At 42.0% G+C, this 24304-nt stretch overlaps 1 protein-coding gene across 1 annotated transcript in view; it reads right to left on the reverse strand.

Moving 5' to 3' along the window:
- Positions 1-24304, reverse strand: part of PATJ (PATJ crumbs cell polarity complex component) — a 338320-nt gene that overhangs the window by 307636 nt on the left and 6380 nt on the right. The window contains exons 2-6 of the mRNA XM_040978446.1: positions 11681-11736; positions 11423-11589; positions 9787-9981; positions 8048-8187; positions 1836-2028 (exon numbers count right to left, since the gene is read on the reverse strand). Of these exons, the coding sequence (XP_040834380.1) occupies positions 1836-2028; positions 8048-8187; positions 9787-9981; positions 11423-11589; positions 11681-11702 (717 nt within the window). The 5' untranslated portion in view covers positions 11703-11736. The remainder of the gene's footprint in view (positions 1-1835; positions 2029-8047; positions 8188-9786; positions 9982-11422; positions 11590-11680; positions 11737-24304) is intronic.

A 24304-nucleotide genomic window follows, 5' to 3' on the forward strand; every position in this document is an offset into this window, starting at 1 on the left:
TATATCTGGCTTTTCAATAATAATAATAAATAAATCTTAAAAACAAAAACAAAAACAAAAAAGGAACGGATCTGTAAAGGAAATGGAGCAGCCGGGACACAAACCAGCACCCACATGGGATCCTGGTATATGAAAGGTGAGGATCCAGGCACTGGGCCACCGTGATGGGCCCTAAAGCAGTGGTTTAAGAAAATTCATCTAGTAGTCATATCAAAAACGAACTGGCAAGAAAAACAATAGGTAAAGAATAATTTAGGAAACTCTTATGAATAAGAGAACAGGTGACCCAACTTTAGTACAAAGTTATACTAAAGGTTAGAACAAGATTAAATATAATCTTGTAATCTTATATTTATAATCTTACAAATATAAGACTAAGTATAGTTTTTCAACAAATAGCCAACAGTAAATGTATGAATCAAATCCACAACAGCCAACTGCCGAACAGTATCTACTTAGTCAAGTTCATTAAAGCATACTTTTGACTTAATTTTTATTATACTGAATTATAAATTTTCTATGTGATGATAAAATAAACAAATTCATGTTTGGAAGAATCGCAGTATCTGGGAAACAATGTTGCCCAAAATAAAATGTCTGAATTGATGAGAACAGCTACTATTCACAAAACGTTGCTTGGCATCTGGCACTGTTGAGCTCCTGACACCACCTGGGAGAATTAGAATCACTAACAGTCCCAACGAACAGACACAAAGAAGCTGAGGGGTGGTGATGTTAAAAAAAAAAAACCTACATGCCCATGTGACTCGGCCAGGAAGTAGAATACAAGACCTTGAACTGACCAAGCCTAACTCATGTCTTTTTTACATGCCACACATTGTCTCACTTTAGTCACTGCATTTACTATGTATGTGTGCTATGTAAATATTATTGATTATAACAAGGAAAATACCTATACATTATTATGTGTTGTGAGCTTGTGCTGTACTTGGTGTACTTTTTCTTTCAGCCTCAATAAATGAGTTAAATAAATCAGCTAACAGTGTTATAAGAAAACAATATTGATTAGCTTTCAAAATCTATAACACATCACAAAGCAAGTTTTGGGCCTGGCCCAACACATAAGAGGCTAAAGTCCTCGCCTGGCATCCACTGGGATCCCATAAGGCTGTTGGTTCTAATCCTGGCAGTCCCACTTCGCATCCAGCTCCCTGCTTGTGGCCTGGGAAGGCAGTTGAGGATTGCCCAAAACCTGGGGACCCTGCATCCACATGGAAGACATGGAAGAACCTCCTGGCTCCTGGCTTCAGATAGGCTCAGTCCCAACCACTGCAGTCAGGTGGGGAGTAAATCAGCAGATGGAAGACTTTTCCTCTGTCTCTCCTCTCTGTAAATCTGACTTTCCAATAAAAATAAGTCTTTAAAAACAAACAAAAAACAGTTTAAGGATTTCCAAGAGATACATACTTCTTTTATACTGTTCAGTATATATCCTTTCATGAAGAAAACCTGCAATAATTCTGTACAGTTAATAAATAAACCTCCATTGTAGCTTGTCAAAATGTCTTTGAAATACACAACCAAATTAAATTAAATTCATTAATTGGCTATATCAACAAGGAACATGGGATTCTTTCTATCACCAAATAAACAATACTTAATATTTTGCCTTTATGTTAAATAATAATCATACTAAGGAGAAACTAATGCGATTTATTTAAAAAGAAAAAAGAGGAATCAATAGGTTAAGCTGCCTATTTAAACTATTTAATTTGAAGACATGATCATCTTGAGCTACGAGAGTAAAATGGCACCTACTAAAGTCCTTATACTTCTTACAATCAAGTAAGCATTTTTCCAAATTTGCTACTCACGGTTTCAGGCAGGGTAGTGTCTGTCAAACTAGAAGTGCTGTTTCTTGGGTGGAATGGCTCCCTGGCCACAACCAATCGCAAAGATCCAGCAGTCTGCTGTAATAATGCAATTGCTTGCTGGTGGGAAATGTTCTGATCCAGGGGTATGTGATTGATGGCCAATATCTGATCATTTTCCTTTAATCTTTGATCTCTTAATCATACAAGAGAAGAAACGTTTAAACAATATGGCAGCTTAATCTTTTTCAAAAAGCTGTTATTTAAGTTAAGCATTACTAATCTACTGGTATATTTATTCAAATAATTATTTAATTATGCAATACCACAGAGCTCTTCAGAGTACTTTCATCAAAGCATTTCTTAACTAACCAATTAGGTGGTAGACTCTTAAACATACACATAAACACACACACACATTTTAAAACCATCTAGCCAGAAAAAACAAAAACAAGTCATGGGGTCCCACTCTCACAGATTCGCAGAGCCAAACAATGCCCATCACTGAGTAACCTGTGTACTTGAATGTGCCTTCCACCAGTATCATCCTGGAGTAACAACACACTCAGCTTTGCTAACAACCTCCTCTCCAGCAGCTTCACCCCATCTCCACTGCCCTTCCCTTCCCCAGTGATCTTCAATAAAGGCCAAGCTCATCCTGGAAATTCCAGGCAGATGTCTTCTAAACCAACATCTGAGTCCTTTTCTCTCTCTCAAGTACCAACTCTCCCAACTGCTTCTTTAGAAAGGTGAAAATGTTGACTTTCAAAAGAAAGCCACAAAATCCATACACAAAAAAAAAAGTACTCAGTTAACTTACTGAGCACTTAGCATAAATCTGGATTTGTGTGAGGTGCTTTATATGCATTATCTAACCTTCATAACCACCTTTTAAAGTACTATATTTGGCAAAGTTTTACATACAACAGACTGAAGCTAGGCAGACATGGCATCTTGTCTGGAGCCTGACTCCTTAAGTAACTATGTAAAAGCACCTTCTAACGGCAGCCTAGGATGTGCTTGCCCCAGCTTTACTCTATTGGACTTTACTACGTCACTTTACCACCTCCCTGTTCATTCATTTTCACCATAACTCTGCTTTAGCCTCATCTCCATTGCATCTACTCATTTCCTCCTTTCCATTTCAGTGCCAACCCCTGCACCTGGAGCAGCCTTATCTAATATCAAAATCTAATTTACAAAAATCACTCAAGAGTTATTTTTCTAGGCTCTCTTCATCCTGGGATTTCCCAGCTCAAAAATATGAAATGATTACCTATCATTATTGATCAATAAAGAGAGACCCAAAAGAAAGAAAATAAATTTCTCTCATGGTTGTTTATTAGACAACATTTTCAACCTTAAGATACAGGAAGGAGAGCTAGTTGTAGCACAGTACATTGAGCACCAACTGAGATGCGCAACCCACACAACAGGTAGTCCTAGTTTCAGGCACTGGACTTCTGATCCTGCTCCTGCTCCTGGCCAAGTGGCACGTGATAGCTACCCAAGTACTTAGACACTACCACCCTCAGATGAGACCAGGAAGGAGTTCTGGGCGCCTAGCATTGGCCAGGCCTAGCTCCAAAACTTGTGGCCATTTGGGGAGCAAACCCAAGAATGGAAGATCTCTCTCTCTCTCTTTCCTGCCTCTCTGAGACTCTGCCTTTAAAATAAAGGGTTCTCTTTCTAAAAAAAAAAAAAAAAATCAGAACAGAGCATAATCCTCTTCATAAACAAAATGTGCAATAATGAAAAGTTCATTATAATGTGCCTACTTTTCTCAGTTCATATCTGATCAGCAAAACTTTGACCACAGACCAGAATACATTAATTATCAATTTCCAGGAACCCAAGGAAAAGGGCTTTGAGCAAAGAGGAATGGTTCATAGTCACGGGCCTCTACATTCCACCCAAAGCATTCCTCTAACCAGGATTCCTCTTTGCGCAAATCTCTACTCCAGCTTCTCTGATGCTCTGTGAACATGTCTGGCATATCCTGCTCTGGTATACACTGTTTCCTCCACTTACGATACCTTCTCACTCTGTTCACCCAAATGAAGCCATCCTTCACTATCCCGCAGTGCCTCACAGTCTCCATCACTTCCTCTGTTCCACAGTGCCCTGAAGCACTCATCCATCACTTAGTGAACACTCATGCCTATTAAACACAGTTCCACAGAGCTGCAAATAACTAACCTCTTAGATTTCGACTCTTTTAAGGACAGGGATTTGGGTGTTTTAGAATCTCCCTGGAACTACCAAATTGAACGTTTTAATTTTTGAAGCCTAAATTATGGGTAGCTCTGACAATAGAATATCTATATATTTCATTTAAAATGTTGTTTAAAATTATTTTAAAATATTAGAAAGGGCTACTATATTAAGAAATGAGAATTAGATACAGAACATTACTTTATTGAAAAAAAAACTTTCTAAGGTATCTCCTAGTTGTATTCAGTATTTTGTTTGTTAGATGTTTCTGTATTGTATAACTTCCCATTCTATGTTTAACTAATTTGCAATAGTTTAAAAAAAATTTTTTAAGCACGAGCGGCCATTACTGTCAAGTCCAACCACATGGCCACCTGGAAAGAGCACAAACCGAGAGTGAGAGTGACCCGGGAGGGAAATAGTGGGCTACCCATTCTTGGGTCAACATTTCCATGGGAAGGCACAATAACAACTAGGACAGGGGCTGGGATGGCTAGACAGAGAGGCACTCAACAACATCCATGAGGGCTGGACAGTTGGGCTGGTCGGATGGAGCTAAGCTCCAATACCCCTCGACATTTACAAGAGCCCAATGGGATATGGGGCAGACTAAACTAGGCTGCTACACATGCTGGCAAATCAGGGCAGGGGTGGGCCAGGTAGGGGTAATTGGGGATCGCTCCCACTAGGCTGCACCTCCCAGTGGTTGGTGTGATGGCTGAGTAAGGGACGAGCAGAACCAGGATGGACTACAACACCCTTTGATTCCAGTGGAAGTCGAGGCTCAAGATGGAACCTACCCAACAATTGCAACCACCAGCTGAATGGGACCAGAGAAGGTCTCCCCAAGAAGCCGTTAAACTTGTCCGGACTATAAGATGCTGGACTCTATGCTTGACATATGCTTGCAATGAAAAATCTCAACTGAACTTGAACTGTGGTTACACAACAAGGTGGAGGAATCCACCATGGGGGGAAGGTTAGGGGAGGGTTGTGGGGAATCCCAATACCTATAAAACAGTGTCACATAATGCAATGTAATTAATAATAATTAAGAAAAGAAAAAAAAATTTAATTAAGAATTCTTCTTGTGAAACTTCTTTCAATCATAAACATTCTAAATGTAATACTTCAGCACAATATCCAGGAATCTTCTCTATTTTGTCATCTTCAATGTCTTCCTTTTTATAAATTCCTAACATAAATTATTATACATACTGTCCATTCAGAACAGTTTTTATATATTTCTAGATTAATTCATGGCTCCTTATTCTCTTTTAAAACATATTTTTTGAGGAATGGAGCCATAACATATGGGCTAATCCTCCACCTTGGTGCCAGCATCATATATGGGTTTGGTACTCTCCAACAAATGCTGCTGGGGAAACTGGATATCAGCCTGAGAAGTAAGGAGCAAGACCCCCACTTGTCACCTTACACAAAAATCAGCTCTAAATGGATCAAGGACCTAAATCTGCACCTTGAAATCATCAGACTATCACAGGAACACATAGGAAGCTCTTGACAAGACCCAGGAGTTGGTAAAGATTTCTTAGAAAAGTCAGCCAAAAGGATTTCTTCATCCCTGGAGCGGTAATATCACGGCACCTCAGAACTATCAAAACCACTTTATCAGAACCCTCAGAAAATGCTGCACAGGGACCCTGGGGTGACATCAGGTGGCTGTGCCTCATCCCCAGGCACAGGGACCGATGGGAGGCAGGCAGTGGTTTCCTCCCCTGTGTCCCTCCTCCCCCAGATACAGGAAGAAGAAAAAGAAAAGGTGTCAACAACGCTTTCGCCCACTTTCCCATGACCCTTGACCCCTCCCACCCTGATCAATCGTGTAAACATCACCAAAAATAAAATTTTTAAAGAAATCAAGTCAAAGCCAAAATAAACACATGGGACTACACCAAACTAAGAAGCTTCTATACAGCAAAGTAAATGATAAACTTGGTGAAGAGGCAATCAGAAGAATGGGAGAAAATGCTTGTATACCACACAACAGATAGGGGACTAGTAACCAGGATATATAAAGAACTTCGGAAACTCAACAACAAAACCAACAACCTTGTTAAGAAATAGGCAAAAGGGGGCCCAGTGTGGTGGCCTAGTGGCTAAAGTCCTCGCCTTGCACGCACCAGGATCTCATATGGGTGCCAGTTCTAATCCTGGCAGTGCAGCTCCCCATCCAGCTCCCTGCTTGTGGCCTGGAAAAGCAGTCGAGGACGGCCCAAGGCTTTGGGACCGTGCACCTGTGTGGGGGACCAGGAGGAAGTTTCTGGTTCCCACCTTCGGATCAGCATAGCACTGGCCGTTGTAGTCGCTTGATGAGTGAATCATCAGACAGAAGATTTTACTCTCTGCCTCTACTCCTCTCTTTACATCTGACTTTGTAATAAAAAATAAATAAACCTTAAAAAAAAATTTAATGATGTTTCACCTAACTCCAGTAAGAATAACATAGATTCAAAAATCTACTGACACCACTTACTAGCATGGATGTAGGAGGAAAAAAAGATACCCTGTTGCACTGTTAGAGGGAGTATAGGCTAATGTGGTCACCATGGAAGTCAGTATGGAGAGTGTTCAGATAACTGAAAACTGATGTACCGCTTGATCCAGCTATCCCATTCCGAGGAATATGTCCAACGGAAGTAAAATGACATATGAGAAAGTAACAAACACCCTTATATTTATAGCAGCACATTACACAATAGCAAAGACATGGAAACAACCCAGATGCCCATGAAAAGAGGAATGAATGAAGAACTGCAGTATGAAATACTCCATAAAATACTATACAGCCATTGAAAAGAAAATTCTCCCATCTGCAATAAAATGCTCCCAATTAGAGATCCATTATGCTCAGAGAAAAAAGGCAGTCTCAAAAGGACAAATACCATATGTTCTGTGACATAAAGCAACATCCATACAAACACAAAACAAATAGATATTTAGGTGAACAAGTATATTCATACTTTCTCACAGATGAACTGCATAATGGAGACTAACAGGAACTGAAAATACACTGCAGCAAGCAACTCTATTCTCAGATAAAAGGAGGATCCCCAGTGACACTGGAAGTGACGGTGTAATACTAGATTCTCTGCCTGTTTATATCTACACTGACATGATACCCTTGAGCACCAGAATGTTAAATTGGGAGGGTGGGAATTATGAAAAGGGGAAAAGTAGGGATAGAAAAGGGAGGGAGAACGGGAGAATCCCTGTATCTACAAAACTCTATCAAGACTGTACATGCTGGCAGGAACACGAACCAGAGCTGGAGGCTGGCACAGGGGGGACTGGGGTCGCTCTGAATGGGTTTCAGCTCCCCAAGGTGTACATGAGGGTTCAAGTGTGTAGTGGGCAGGGCTGGGTTGGGCCGGAGCACTTGTTGGTTTACAGAGAAAGGCGGGCAGAACAAACTGATCTACTATTCCAGTGAAACTTGACAGCAAACTTCCGGGCAAACAGACACTCTTTAGTGGACTGTCAGCCAATTCACTTTGGAAGTATTTCCTCATCTGTGGAGCACTGATATCAACAACATCTCAGAACTATTGAAACCACTTCAGTAGAACCCCCAGAACATGCTCCGCACCAGGGACCCTGGCATGACAGTGGAGGATGGACAAATTGGGACCCTACACCTGTGTGGGAGACCCAGACGAGGCTCCTGGCTTCAGATAGGCACAGCTCTGGCCATTGCGGTCACTTGGAGAGTCATCAGATTGAAGATCTTCCTCTCTATCTCTCCTCTCTGTATATCTCACTTCGCAATAAAAAACAAATCTTCAAAATAGAAAAGTCTGTAATGATTCCTAACTAGCTCAAGTGCTGCCCCAAGGGTATACAAAAACACACAAATGCATGAGAACAGCTAAAGCGCGTGTCCATGCCTTTATTACTGTTTTTCTTTGTAATTTAGAATTCTCTTCTTAGTGTTTTCAGATTTGTCAGAAAGGTATTAGAAAAATGGGTATGCTCCTCACCTGTCCGCTATACTCCCCGGCTGCACTTCCTTCACAAAGATATCCACTTGTCTCATGTTGTGACTTCTAAGTGCCACCACACTGAATCCAAGGCCTCCAGTGGAAGGCCGCTCTATATCAATATATTCGATCTGCCGGCCCTGATGAAGGGAAATGCAAAAGCAAAGTCAATGATGTGCAGTTAACCAACATACACTTTTCAAACCGCTTGATACAAAGACATTTTCTCCTAATTCATCTCTACAGAACCAAATAAATGGCATTTCAGCAACAGGTTATTTCTGGCAAGTCTCTCCCTTGATTATCTGAACCAGAACACAAGAAGGATTATAGTATGCTCTGCAACCTCAAGGAAATGGGGAGGTATTTTCACACGCCATTCCCATTCTAAGAGGAATCCCAGGTTAGAAGAAATCTGTGAGAAAATCGTCCTTTCTCACAATAAACTCTAAATTACTTTTTGCGTTGGATTTCCCTAACTTCTTGTGATACAAAACACATGTTTAAATTAAGAAAGTAATAAGGCATATGAGAAACATGCTAATATTTAGGCAAAGTCAGAGCCACATGCCTTATATTTTTTAGGGCTGTTAATTCTATCGTGACAAATTAATAACCCAATTCGCTAGTCAAATCAATAGACAATGGAAAGGTCAACATTCACATAGGTTCTACCTTTTAGTTATATATTTCATTACATGAGAATTGCATTCATAATATCAGAACTTTACAAATGCAATCAACTAACAAGTGTACCACGTAAAAGTAATTAGCAGTCATATGAACAAGATGCAACAAAACAACAACAAAACATGAGTCCAGAATACCACTTAATTATCACACATTTAACAGATTCTTCTTAACCTTCAAATTAAACTTTGATTTTTTTAAAGGTACCTCTTACATCATAAGGTGAAAAAACACAAAACTGACATACCCAAAAATCAATTATTACATAACTTTTAATAGGTATTAGGCACTACAACTGGATTACCCTAAAATATTTCCCTGGATTTTCCAAATTAGTTCATTAATTCTGCTACAACATAGAACTGAAAACAATTTCAATTCGTGTTTAATCATTTCTCACACAAATATTAATTTTCCTCCATGATGAAAGCCAGTAAGAACCTCTTTCCATGGGCCTGGCGACATGGCCTAGTGGCTCAAGTCCTCGCCTTGAACACGGTAGGGTTCCATACGGGCACTGGTTCTAGTCTGGCAGCTCCACTTCCCATCCAGCTCCCTGCTTGTGGCCTGGGAAAGCAGTCGAGGACAGCCCAAAGCCTTGGAACCCTGCACCCGCGTGGGAGACCCAGAAGTTCCTGGATCCTGGCTTTGGATCGGCATAGCATTGGCCGTTGCGCTCACTTGGAGAGTGAATCATCAGACAGAAGATCTTCCTCTGTCTCTCCTCCTCTCTGTATATCTGACTTTCCAATAAATAAATAAATCTTTAAAAAAAAAAAAAAAAGAACCTCTTTCCATACAAGAACTGAAACACACCCGGTTGGGCTCACTGTCTGAAACTTCTCATCCTCACACAAATGCATGCTCTCCTTCTGCAACTTTAAGTCAAACAACTTCCAGTACATGGTTTCCCAAATGGGTTAGCTCCTTCCAGCAACATCAAAACACAAGCAAAGTATCAGTAACATATCTTAAGGCAAAAAAGTGAGTTTTAGTGCCCTTTTCAAAATGAAAGTAAAGCTAAATAGTACAACAAAGTATAACCTTACCTGAGCCATCTGTTGAATGATCGAGTTAAATTCTTCATTTCCCAAATTTGGACTCCAAGGAAATATTCCAGAAACAGTCAAGTTATTAGGGGCCCTATGAGCACTCCCATTAGCAATGGAGCCATCTGTAAACACTAACAAGCCTTTCCTTGAAAAATCGAAATTGGCTGAACAATCCGAGGGTATATGGCTGAGCTATTGACAAGAAACATTGAAGAGAATCAGCAACAGAAACCTACTACAAAGTCTTTTTAATATTTATTAAATATTATTTTTTAACATTTGCTATTTAAATATTTATTTAATATTTATTATTTAAATATTTATTTAATATTTATTTAAAATATTGTCTCGCACATAATTTGTATGAAAAATACATACACATGCATAAATATATCAATCTCAAGGTATATAGAAGTCTAGGATTTTTAAAAACTCAATATTACACAGAATGCCTAACAGTTTTAACTTTGTTCTTGCTTTCTGCTGTCTAGTACTGTGAATAGCAGGAACGTTAACATTTCATTACACTTCATATGCACAGATACATCTACTCATCTAAATATTTATGACACTAAGTTATTCTGTATTTATCTGTACACTTCCATGTGGCAAGCCACAAACAGTAAAATATAAAAGGTATTTATTGAGTGCTTGCTAAGAACCAAGTACTGAACAGGACTCTTCAGACCATTATCTCATTTAATCCTCTTAATAGTGCTTTGAAATACCATTATTCCATTTTGTGAATGTGAAACATGAGGCACACAGAGATTAAGCAATTTTCCAAATATTGCTGGTGAGTCACAGAGCCGCTTAAGCACTGTTGAAAAGGAGATTCCTATAATTGCAGGCAGCAGGATTTTCAAAATATCAGATAAAACTGCTAACAAATAAGGGCAAAGGAACAAACATAACCTTAAGAACAGAAATCAACAGGACTTCATTGAAAAGAAGCAAGAGTCCTTAAATGCAGAAGTTTCACATTTCAATAGATAAAATATGTCCAGTCATGTAACTATACAAACATAATGCGCTGTCATGTGGAAGTTAATTCATAGTCCATAAGAGATTTGCACTGATCTTCCCCTAAACTCATATGGACACAGCAGGAAAAAAAAAAATTTGTCCCACCCACCATCCTTAGTACCTGACCCACCTCACCCTAATCAGAGGCACAAAGGGCACGCATCTCTCTCAACTATATAAACAATATTAAAATGAAAATGTTTAAAATATTTCTTAAAAATCTACAGCCCAGCGCTGTGGCCTAACAGCTAAAGTCCTTGCCGTCAACGGGCCGGAATCCCATACGGGCACGAGTTCTAGTCCCAGCAGATAATCGTCTTGCTAAAGACTTCACCAAGAAAATACCTTCAAATTAAGCACTACGTAATTATGAAGATGTTGAGAATTCTCAAGGCCTCTGGCCACTACACATTCAACTGTATACAAAAACTATATTTCAAATTCAAATGCAAAGTTCATGCTCAACAATTTTCAACTAGCCCTACCAACGCTACCAATGGGTCATATGCATCTCTGCTGTACTGAGCATGTAGACACAGCCTGTCTCCTGCAAGGGCCTTCCCTTGCTGCTTGACTCCATCAGCATAAACCCTGTTAGGTGACTTACCTGTCCCTTCAGCTGCTTGATGGACTGCTGAAGGGTGAGGATCTGGTTGAAGAGAGGACTCCTCAGTGTCTCACAAAACATAGATAACTTCTCATTCTGAGACGTGTCACCCTTCTCCTGCAATTTTGCCTTCAGTCGCTCGAGCACCTGCAGGACCTGCAGTTTATCTTGAAGAAGGATAACCAGTGTACAAATTAAATACCATGTTTTCATTCCATTTGTGAATAATTAAATAATAAAATTGTGTTTCTGGTTTACCTGTAGCAGGATTTTCAGGCATTTTGAATTCTACCCTGCAATCACTTGTAAATCACCTACAGAACATTTTAAAAAACACACAAAAGAGATTTTCCATTAGTAATAGGTATCTACAGTTGATACTTAAACACAATCTCAAGAATATTCTTCAAAAAACTACTATACTCAGTGAAATTTAAATTAAAAATTTGAAAATCCCAGGGCCAAGTGCCATGGCGTAGTAGGCTAAACCTCTGCCTGTAATCCCAGCAACCTATATGGGTGCTGGTTCGTGTTTTGGATGCTCCAATTCTGATCCACTTTCCTGTGAATGGCCTGAGAAAGCAGTGGAGGAAGGCTAAAGTCCTTGGGACCTTGCCCGCCTGGGAAACCTGGAGGAAGCTCCTGGCTCCTGGTTTGAGACCAACTCAGTTACAGTCACTGTGGCCATTGGCCATTAGGGGAAAGAACCACCAGCTGAAGATTTCTGTATATCTCTGTAAATTAGTCTTTCAAAAAAAAAATGAATAAATCTGGGCCCGGCGCCGTGGCCTAGCGGCTAAAGTCCTCACCTTGAACACACTGGGATCCCATATGAATGCTGGTTTTAATCCCGGCAACCCCACTTCCCATCCAGCTCCCTACCTGTGGCCTGGGAAGGCAGTCAGGGATGGCCCAAGGCTTTGGCACCCTGCACCCGTGTGGGAAACCTGGAGGAAGTTCCTGGTTCCGGCTTCAGATCAGCGCAGCACCAGCTGTTGTGGCTGCTTGTGGAGTGTGGCTGCTTGTGGAGTGAATCATCGGACAGAAAATCTTCCTCTCTGTTTCTCTTCCTCTCCGTATATCTGACTTTGTAATAAAAAAATAAATAAATCTTTTTTAAAAATGAATAAATCTTTTTAAAAAATGATACTGTTGATGAGACTATGAAGAAACAAGAGCTACCACATATTACTAACATGAGTATAAACCAGCACAATCACTTTAGAAAACTCTTTGGCAGTTTCTCACAAAGTTACAAATAATTTATTGATAGCCTTATACTTTCATTAATAAATATTACCAAGAAAGATTAACATATATCCACAAGAAGACCTATGCACAAAAGTTCATAGCATTTTTATTTGTAAATGTCCAAGAAATACATTCAATGTACAAATAATGAATAAATGTATAAAATTGTATGTTAATATAAGGGAATCTTCAAAAGTTTCATGGACAAGAAATATAAATTAAAACCACTCATAGATTTCATGTTTTTGTACTTTTTTTGTTGTTGCTGTTGACAAGTCAGATATACAGAGAGGAGGAGAGACAAAGAGGAACATCTTCCATCCGCTGGTTCAGTACCCAAGTGACCACAGGGGCTGGAACTAAGCCAATTGGAAGTCAAGAAACAGGAGCCCAGAGCTTCTGCTGGGTCTCCCAAGTGGTTGCAGGATCCCAAGGCTTTGGGCCGTCCTCAACTGCTTTTCCATGCCACAAGCAGGGAGCTAGATAGGAAGCAGGGCCACGGGGATTAGAACCAGTATCCATACGGGATCTAGGTGTGTGCAAGGCGAGGATTTAGGCCATTAGGCTACTGCACTGGGCCCAGATTTCATGTTTTTGTACCCAAAAAAATTCCTACACTACCTTGTCATAACACATAGGAACAGGATCTAATTTGAGACTCAAAGAAGGATAAGATATGTCAGAAAACAATCACCCCATCAAAGTAACATGATTTCTGCTAAAATTAAAGAACAAACATCAAATTAATGATGAAATTACTAATGCCTTATGAATCATTCATAGCAAAATGCTCCAAACAAATCAGCTGTTTACCATTTTTTAAAAGGCACAAAATGATGCAGAAAACGAAGACTACATATCATTTTACAGTGAAAAAGATCAAGCTGGTTCATGACTTAAGAAAACATGCTAAAAGTAGCAGAAATAACAGACATAGACATCATGGTAGCTGCCATTGGTTTCGTTTACACAATTCCGCTGAAAATTACAATGCAGCAAATTTTGCAGTTCGTTAGTGTCAAAACTGCCTGGGCCAGATCACTTGCAGACACCAGCAGAGCCTTTGATGGAAATCTGGAACAAGGAGCTTGCATGATCGCTCAACTGGCCAACCCTCCATGTGACAACACCACTGTCCTATATGGCCACAGATTTGTGTCCCATTTTCTCCGTTTCCCACCCAGCTCCCTGCTTGTGCCCTAGGAAAGCAATAGAGGATCACCCAAAGCCTTGGGCCCCTGCCTCCACTTGGGAAACTCAGAAGAAGCTCCTGGTTTTGGATTAGCTCAGTTCCAGCTGTTATGGCCATTTGGGGATTGAACCAGCAGATAGAGGATCTTTCTGTCTTTTCAATAAAAATAAACCTTTCATAAAAAATAGTCACAGTACCAATATTTTGGAACACTCAAGGAATTTACATCTGCTTACTCTCTGGAAGGCCGAGAGCATATGATATCTGTTTATTATGACAGTGGTTTGAGAAAGTGAACGGAAACTTCAGCAGGAACACTTGGCTGCGAGAGTGCATTGCCACAGCACTCCTGCTCACGCCTCTCTTTAGCTAAGAGAAAATTCATACAAATGTCAAGGAACATCACCAGGCATCCACCTTACAGTCATGGACCGAAGCCTTCTGATTTCTTTCTGTTTCAAGGGCACTAATTTTTATTCAGCTAACATTGTCAAACACACACACACAAAACGACCTGTACATATGACTAAATTTCCAGGGATGGACTAAATATTTAGCATCAACATTTAATTTCAAAGTTGATAGACAATTGTTCAAACAACAAAATTTTTATTTTTAATCTGCAAATTCCAAAACTCCATGAAAATTTTGAAGTATCCCATATGGCTCTCAGAAACAAAAATTAAAAAGGTCACAGAAATGGGCCCGGCAGCGTGGCCTAGAGGCTAAATTCCTCGCCTTGTATGCCCCGCGATCCCATATGGGCCAGTTCTAATCCCAGAAGCTCCACTTCCCATCCAGCTCCCTGCTTGGAGCCTGAGAAAGCAGTTGAGGAAGGCCCAAAGCTTTGGGACCCTGCACGCGCGTGGGAGACCTGGAAGAAGTTCCTGGATCCTGGCTTCGGACCGGCATAGCATCGGCCGGCATAGCATCGGCCGTTGTGCTCACTTGGGGAGTGAATCATCGGATGGAAGATCTTCTCTCTGTCTCTCCTCCTCTCTGTATATCTGACTTTCCAATAAATAAATAAATCTTTAAAAAAAAAAAAAAAGGACAGCTGCCTCCTGGCAGCTGGTGGGTCTCAGGACGGGGCGTCTCATGCCTGGATTCCGGACGGCCGCCATGGGCACATGGTGAGCCGTCCTCCCCGGGCCTGCTGGGTTTCGGGGGCCGCTTCCTTCGGGGTGAGTAGACCGAGGGGGGGAGGCCTCCGGGACTGGGCAGGTCCGGCACCCAGCCACCGCCCTCATTGGGCGGTGAAGGGGATTTGGGAGGGGCGCGACCTTGGGCCTGGGAATTTTAAACCTCCAGCTGCCTCCTGGCAGCTGGTGGGTCTCAGGACGGGGCGTCTCATGCCTGGATTCCGGACGGCCGCCATGGGCACATGGTGAGCCGTCCTCCCCGGGCGGCCAGTGCGCCATTGGTGCCAGGCTCCGCCTGCTGGCCGCCCGGCTGGGGAGCTCTGGGGATTTGGTTCTTTGAGTTGCTGCTTAATTAGCTCCAGGTTGAACCCATTGTGCTTCTTGGACCTGAAAGAGGCAGTAACTCTTCCTTAGCAAAACTTGTAATCACTAATAATTCTGAGCACCAAATACCAGTCATGCAGAAGCTATGGCTTGGGGCTTGCCCTGCACAAGTAGCTCCAACAGTTGGCCAATGTGTCAACTGGTAATGGAACAGAGTAGATTAGGCACGACTGAGCAAACCTTAGCCCACAAGTAAAACTAGAAACCAGGAGGGAGCAGAGGTCATGCCGAGCTAGGCTCTTGTACCTGCTGGTCTGTGGGAGCCTGGGACGCTGAGTCACAGTGTCTAAGGCAGAGTTCGGGACAGGGGAGGGGTTATGCCAAGCTGAGTCAGAGCATCCATTGGCAGGCATGTGATCTATGCCTGGGAACGGACCCGGTTGGGGAGCAAAGGGGACAACCCTAGCTGGGCTGAGGTTCCCACCAAGAGGCGCGTGGCCTGGAAGGGGGCTGCGTTCTGATCTGGAAACAGTTGTAGTCTCCCTTGGCACAAGTGTGGACTGGGATTGGATGCACCGAACTGGGCCGGACCCCGACTCCCCCTGGTGTTCTGGAGGACCAGGGCAGATGTGGGATGGACTAGGCAGGGTCTCAAACCCCTACTGAGCCATGTGTGAGCCATACGTGGGTATGGACAAACCATGGCTGGGCTGGAACATCCAACAGCAAGCACCAGATTGGGTTGAAGGCCAGTCAGGAAAAGCCACAGTTCCTGCTATGACAGGAGGTGGACTGAGTAGGGTTGGCTCATGGACCCACTGGTAAGCGTGAAACCTGGCATTGGGAGAGGTTCTGATGGAGGAGCCTGGGCAACTCCTCTGGCAGGACACAGACCCAGCAGGTAAACGCAAGAAACATGATAGGAAACAGCCCAGAAAAGGCCATGGAAACCTACCCACTGGCATACAGTTGGCAGACGTGGGGGCAAGACCAGGCTGAATCTGTCCACATCATCCACTGGCAAATCCAGGCACCAGTGTGGGTCGACCCAGGGTCGGTCGCAACAAAGACTAGTGCACATTATGGAATGCCGAGGTGAGGTTGCCTGTACCAGAAGGGACCGCAGCGCCCAACCAGCCTGAGAACAAGAAAGGAAGTGGGCAGAGCTGGCAGGGGAATAAGGGAGGGTTCCTTTGCTGGACAGCTACTTCCGCAGGAGAGCATGGGCTGGGATGGGGGCAGACCAGACTAGGCAGAGCTACCACACCTGTGCGCCTCATGTGGACTAGATCAGGGAAAAGCCAGGCTGGGCGGATTATTCCTACTGGTGCAAACAAAATTAAAGTGGGCGAGGTTTGTTTGGGCAGCATCAACTGGAATCTGGGAGTGGGAGAGGCCTGGGAGGGAAATAGTGGGCTCATCCCTCTTGGGTTACCACTTCCACGGGAGGACATAAAACTAAGACAGCGGCTGGGGTGGAATGGGATGTGGGACAGACTGGATTACTGCTACACTTACTGGCAAACCAGGGTAGGGGGTGGGCCTGGTTGGGGTTATTGTGGGTCGCTCCAACCTAGGCTACAGCTCCCGCTGGTTTATGTGAGGGCCAAGTATGTGCTGGGCAGAACCAGACTGGACTGCAACACCCATTGGCTCCAGTGGAAGACGGGAGTGAACACAGAACCAACCCAGGAATTGCAACCACCAGCTGATTGGAGCGATGGACGGTGCCAGGCCCTGTACTTGTTAGCACATACAAGAAGTTTCTTTGGAGATCTTCCTAATCTAAATGCTGGACTCAGAACCATAACAAAGAAAAGAGCGAAGACAGACCGGGTCAACCAACCATCTAAGCTATGATGGACTATGTCAATCAGTGGATTTTTCAAAGACCTCATAGTGCTTGGAGCGGCAAGATTGACAGCGATTCATAACTGTTGCAATATCAAAACCACTTGAGCAAGAACCTCAGAGCATGCCCTACACCCGGGACTTGGGGAGGGTGGGAAATTGGGTGGGCCTTCTCCCTTAAAACCCCCCTTTTAAACATGAAGGTAACAATATGGAAAACATATTAGTATTATCCACTTTCCTGTAGCCCTTGAACCTTCTTACCCTAATTAACTATGTAAAGAATGTCAAAATAAAATTTATTTAAAAAAAAAAAAAAAAAAAAGGTCACAGATACACACAAGGATACATCTCAAAAATAACATAGGTTGCCTTCAAGAAGTTAATAGAAATCTATATTGCACAAAATTACACCAAGATTTCAATTTTTGTCCTAAATTAATATCCCTTAATTTCATTTTCCCAAAAACTTTCTGAAGTACTCCAGCATTGGAAGGGAGGGTTACCTAATATACATACCCAAAAAATGATATAAATGATACCGTTCCTTCCACATTATGTACAGGAAATGGACTAGATTGCCTGGTGTGAGGGGGAGGGAGGGCGAGTTGCTAGGTGTCAGAGCTCAGAACAGGCTACTCTAAAATATGGTATGGGTATGTTGAATATTTTATGCTGAAAGGAGTCTGAGAAATGGAAGGTGCAGGGGAGACTGCCTGTGAAGCAGGTCACCTCCATGTTAACAGCTTGTCTCTACCCAGAGGAAGGGGCAACTTCCGTTTCACAGGCAGAAGGGTGCAAGCACAAATCTCAAACAGCTCCTGCTATTTCCCTCCAGTTACCACCTTAGCCCAAGCCTCTTTTTGCCCCATCACGCCTTTTTACAATTCTCTTTTCTTTGAGTTTTTATTTCCTTAGGAAGGCACCATGTTAAAAACATATGAAAAAAAAATTGTGTGTGCTTTTCTCTTTTTAATTCATTTTTATTAGAGACCTTAGCTGAAATCTTGGAAGTTAGAACAAAACTTTCTTCCCTTTTTTTTTTTAATGATTTCTTTTGTTTTGCTGCAAAGTCAGATTCATAGAGGGAAGGAGAGACAGAGAGGAAGATCTTCGGTCCACTAATTCACCCCCTAAGTAGCCACAATGGCTGGAGCTGAGCCAATCCGAAGCCAGGAGCTAAGAACTTCCTCCGGGTTTCCCATGTGGGCACTGGGTCCCAAGGCCTTAAGCCATCCTCAACTGCTCTCCCAGGGCACAGGTAGGGAGCTGGATGAGAAGTAGAGCACCCATACGGGATCACAATGCATACAAGGTAAGAACCTTAAGCAGTAGGCTACTGCACTGGGCCCAATATAATTTTTCTCTTCTCCACTAGGAAGGGATTCAAAAGAACTTTTTGGACTAACAGAAATGTTCCACTATTTGGATGAGGCACTACTGTCAAATTCACCGAATTATACACTTTAAATGGGCATATTTTTATTGTACAAAAATAAACTTTAATAAAGTACATTTTTTGTCAAAGAGTCTGAAGACTATCCTAATTAAGAAATTAAGACATTGGAAGAGATTTTAAAAAGAAAATGTCTAAACTACACAAATTATCCCAGATGCTTACTGTTTCTCTGAATCTTCAGCAGGAAACTGCCCAAGCTGGCACCATTTATAAATGATGTTTTTTTTTAAACTTCAGAGATTGGCTCAAATTAGCTTAAAATGTAATGTTATCAAAACTACTTAGTTCCAACTTTGGATCCCCACCCTCTCTTGCAATGACCATCAGGGTCACTACAGAGCTCCGCTCCCCCAAACACACACAAACACACACACACACAAACACACACACACACACACACACACACACACACATTAAAATAGATAGAGAACAAGGAAAGCTTAGAACCAGACAGGAAATGGTCAGCGTGGATTCACACATACCTTACTAGGTAGGACACAAACATTAGTTACTCCTCCCTAAGGTATTAAAGATTTCTCTGCTCACCCCTCCTAAAACTGTTCTGCACCTCAACTCTTGACATATGCCTTGTTAGGGTTATAACCCAGTTTAGACTATCCTAAAATCGGCCAAGTTCAGCAAAATTATGCTTCAACACTATAAACAGCTAAATACTAAAATGAAAATAGACAGCTGAAAATGAGACAGCTGAATAGTACCCTATAGCCATTTTAAGGTGTATAGAAGCCAGTTCTGTGTATAAACTAAACTTGAAATGTCAATGAAGTAGTCACAGGATGTGGCTAAGAACTTGTATTTTTTTATTACATATTGGTTACTCAATACCACGTCAGTTAATTCCATAATGTTGTAAATTGTCGTTGATGTTATGTTGTGACTTTAAAGTGATCGGGATGATATTCTGCCAGCTCTGCCTTCAGACCAGAGATGGTCTCCCTAAGAAACCACTGAATTTATCTGGACAATAAGATGCTGGACTCTATGCGTGGTATAAACTTGCAATGAAAGAATCTTGACTGAATTTGAAATGTAATACAGCAATATGGTGGAGGAATCCACCATGGGGAAAGGGTACGGGCAGGGATTGGTGGATTCCAGAGCCTATGAAACTGTGACACATAATGTAAAAAAATGCAATGTTATCAAAACTCAAAAATCTAGCAAAACTCCATATTAAATCAAAACAACAATTTCATATTAATCATTTTTAATGACGATATATTATTATAATGAACCACCCAAGAAATATGAGCATTGTATGATCAAAATTTCTTGGCAGCAAGCTGGATACAATGGCTGGATACAGGATCTTCATGTCCTAATTCAAGATCATTAAACAACAAAGCATAACAAAAGACCAATAAAGGATGCCATCAGCACTGACAAAAGGGCCAAGTATGCCAACCAACTGTTAATGGAATTTAGTGGGAGTTGTAAGAAGTGAACATCACACCCCACCCACTGTGCTCAGCACCCAATAGCAACCTCTCAGGCCCCTATAACAGGGCAGCTGGAGCAAGGGAAGGTACTCCCCAGGAGTACTGGCCTTCATTTCACGCAGCATAGAACCCAAAAGGACTGATAAGAGCAGCTTGGTGTGCATTCATACATCAAACTGCATAATTCAAAAAAAGTAGGGCCCAGTACAGTGACCTAGTGGCTAAAGTCCTCGCTTTGGCGTGGTTCTAATCCCAGCAGCCTCACTTCCCATCCAGCTCCCTGGGAAAGCTGTCGAGGATGGCCAAAGCTTTGGGACTCTGTACCCACATGGGAGACCTGGAGGAAATTCCTGGCTCCTGGCTTCGGATCGACGCAGCACTGGCTGTTGCGGTCACTTGGGGAGTGAATCATCAGACAGAAGATCTTCCTCTCTGTCTCTCCTCCTCTCTCTATATCTGACTTTGCAAGTAAAATAAAACAAATTTTTAAAAAAATTCAGACCAAGATGGTAAGACGCCAATTTTTACTGTGTTAATATAACATTTACTAATTCATTAATGATTAATGATAGCCTATACTCTAAACATCATGGAAAAACAGAGGGAACTATACAATTGCACAATTTTTTGCAAGATAACTTAGTGGTTTCTATATATGTATCAATATCTTTTACATTTACATTCTCCTGTACCCCAAATTTCTACTTCTGAGTGTATCTCCTATGCAAATTTTTTTTTTACGGATTTATTTACTTTTATTGTAATAGCTGATTTACAGAAAGGAGAGACAGAAGATCTTCCATCTGCTAGGTCACTCCCAAAGTAACCGCAATGGCTGGAAGTGGGCTGATCCGAAGTCAGGAGCTTCTTCTTGGCTATCACACAGGTGCAGGGTCCCAAAGCTTTGAGCCATCTTCTGCTGCTTTCTCAGGCCACAAGCAGGGAGCTAGATGGGCATGGAGCAGACGGGACACAAACCAACACCCATGTGGGATCCTGGTGCTGGAGGGGGAGAATTAGCCAACTGAGCCATTGCACTGGGTCCTAGAAATACCTTCCAAGGGTGAACCTGGTGGTGCAGTGATCAAGCGGCCACTTGGGACACCTATATCCATATCAGAGTTGCTGGGTGTAGGTCCCAGCTCCACTTTCTCTTTGTTTCTTGGGAATGCTCACCCTGAGCAGCAGCAGGCCAAGTTACTGCGTCCCTGAAACTCCTGTGGGAAAATCAGATAAAATTCTCTCCTCCTGGCCACAGCCTGGCCCAGCCCTGGCTATTGCAGGTATTTAGGGAGTGAACCAGCAGATGCAAGATCTCTGTCTTTGATTTCTTTGTTATTCTGTTTTTAAAGTAAATATAAACAAACAAATATGTTTTCAAAAGAACTGCTTACAGGAAAGCACAAGCAAGTACATTCCAGGATTTTATTTTGTGGTTTTAAACAGTGAAACTTCTGGAAAAATTAAACCATCAAAAGTAATCAGTTACCAAAACAATAGCAGTCTGAGTGTAGTGCTAAAGAGAAGGAAACAGTTAACACCAAGCCTGCTTTTCATTCCTGCAGCTTGAGTGCAGGCTCCCTCACAAAAGATAACCCAGAATCCCTTATTTTAAAATGTCATGATCTATCTGGTCTGTCCTAACTGCCTTTTGTAAATAATCTGAGAATTTAAAGAATTGGAGAGCATGGCTGGCTGGAAAAGGGCAGATAATCGCAGGCATTTCCTACTTGTGTTACTAATGGAGACTGCCAAGACAGAAAGGCTTCCCCAGGGGAAATCTTCCAGAACTTGTCTGTTACTCTGAAACAAAAAACAAACAAAAAAAAAGTCCTGAACTCAAATTTTACTTCTAGAAACAGATTAAACGCAGTAAAATGTTGTCAAATCTACATTGATAAACAACTGCATATTAACCTGCATGTAACTAAGTAGTTTAAGCATGTTAACAGCAGAAGCATGTCCTCATGTGGAAGACACTGAGACTAAAGGCTGTGCGTGCCGGCAAGGTGTGCCTCCGGGAAGCAGCGCATGCGTGCACACAGGTGGTGTCTGCGTGCAGGTGTGTGGCTCCCGCCTGTGGTGTCAGAACTTGAGGAAGGTCTGAAGTTGGGTAAGAGGTTGGGCATTCATGCGAGCAAACCTTGACAATACGACCCTTTGTGTTAACACGGGGATGTTAGACAGTACACACACGTGACTGGGGAAATCAGGGACTTTCAGCAAATGTGGATTATGTTCACATCTTTGTAAGGAAAAAAAAAAAGGCGTGTGTGTGTGTAGATTTGTAGATTTCTAGAAAACATGTTCATGTTTGGAAGGAAAGTCAATTTAATGACAGTGATTTCCTCCACAAAGCAGAAATCAGGAAAGAGATGTTTAAAAAAGTTACACTTTACAAATTACGACTTTTTACAGTTCTGTTGAATTTTATCTAAGAAATATTAATTTTCTAATAAAATATATAATAAAAATAGAAAAATAAAAATCTTAAAAAATAAAAAGATGAGGATGGATAAGCTGGTCTAATGAAAATGCAAAAGAGATATACAGCAAGGCAGACACTGGGATGGTTAACAATGCCATAGGCATTTACACTGAGATAAAGGCAGGTCAGTAACCCTGCCCAGAACCCTTGGAACACTGGGATGAAAAGAAAAAGAAATGAAGTAGAAAAGCACTCACTTGCCCAAGATACTATCAAACTGCAGTCTAACCAGCATCATTAACACTCCATTTCACTCTCAAAAGTGTCCCAGTTTGAATAACAGTGATCAAGAAATTCACGTAAAGCATGTATTATACTTAAAATAAGATGCAGCAATATTTAAAGACAGTGTTACACCAAAACAGATGCTCCATTCCATTTCCCAAAGCTCTTTGAGGTACTCTTGTATAGGGTCCTCCCTCTAGAGTTTGCAGGGAACAGAATGTATTAGAATCATTTGCAGAGCCTGTTTAAATGCCCGTTGTCAGACCCCACTCATTCCAACAGGCCTAAGATAGGCCCTAATTCATAACAAGCATTTCTACCAAGTTCTCATGTGACCCTCACACACTTCTAGCCCAGAGGGCACATGACTTTCTGGGGGAAAAAATAAGCGAATTCTAAACCATCCAGTAGGTCTCTGGCTATAGCAGAAAGGGTAAAAAAGTAATTTAAATCAGTATCACTCCAAGCATGGACTGTGAATTGACAACTGACCCTCAAATAGATAAGTATGGAAATTGAGAGATTTAGAAATTTCCTGGGCCCAGTACCATGGTTCGACTGGCTAATCCTCTCCGTTTAAGTGCCAGGATCCCACAGAGGTGCCTGTTTGTGTTCCTAATGCTCCACTCTGACCCAGCTCCCTGCTTATGGGTCCAGTGCAGTAGCCTACTGGCTAAAGTCCTCACCTTAAATGCACCAGGATCCCATGTGGGCACTGGTTCTAATCCCAGCAGCCCTGCTTCCCATCCAGCTCTCTGCTTGTGGCCTGGGAAAACAGTCGAGGACAGCCCAAAGCCTTGGGACCCTGCACCCGCGTCAGAGACCCTGAAGATGCTCCTGGCTCTTGGCCTTGGATCGGCTCAGCTCCAGCCAGCCGTTGGCAGCTCACTTGGGGAGTGAACCAGTGGACGACGATCTTCCTCTCTCTCTCCTCCTCTCTGTATATCTGACTTTGCAATAAGAATAAAATAAATCTTAAAAAGAAAAAAATGTTTCCCGCATTGACAGAGCAAAATGTATATATTATACTTTGTAAGTTTTAAAAAAGCATTTATTTTTATTGGAAAGGCAGATTTACAGAGAGATTTTCCATCCTCTAGTTCACTCGCTAAGTGGCCACAGCAGCTGGAGCTAAGCCAATCTGAAGCCAGAAGCCAGGAACCAGGAGCAAAACTTGATTTATGTTTTGTACATCTGTTTAAATTCTTATTTCCCTAGTTACTTCCTTGGGGAGAATACCATTTTTTGAAAGACTGGGGAGGGCAACCCCCTCCCCATCTTTCACCACTGCTGTTTGAGAAACACTATTTAGACAGGCTTCTTTGAGAGGATTTTGTGACTACTCCACAACACACTGATCTTCATTATGTAGGCCACGGGAGGCAATCAAAGGCTTTTAAATACGGACACACTGAGCCCAAATTTCTACTTTAAAAACACAATTCTGGTAACATTGCACATTAAAAGTTTTCAAACTTTTTTAAACGCAC

The sequence above is a fragment of the Ochotona curzoniae genome, unplaced genomic scaffold, assembly GCF_017591425.1.
Source record: "Ochotona curzoniae isolate NIBS_2020 unplaced genomic scaffold, NIBS_Ocur_1.0 contig_291, whole genome shotgun sequence".
NCBI lineage: Eukaryota > Metazoa > Chordata > Mammalia > Lagomorpha > Ochotonidae > Ochotona > Ochotona curzoniae.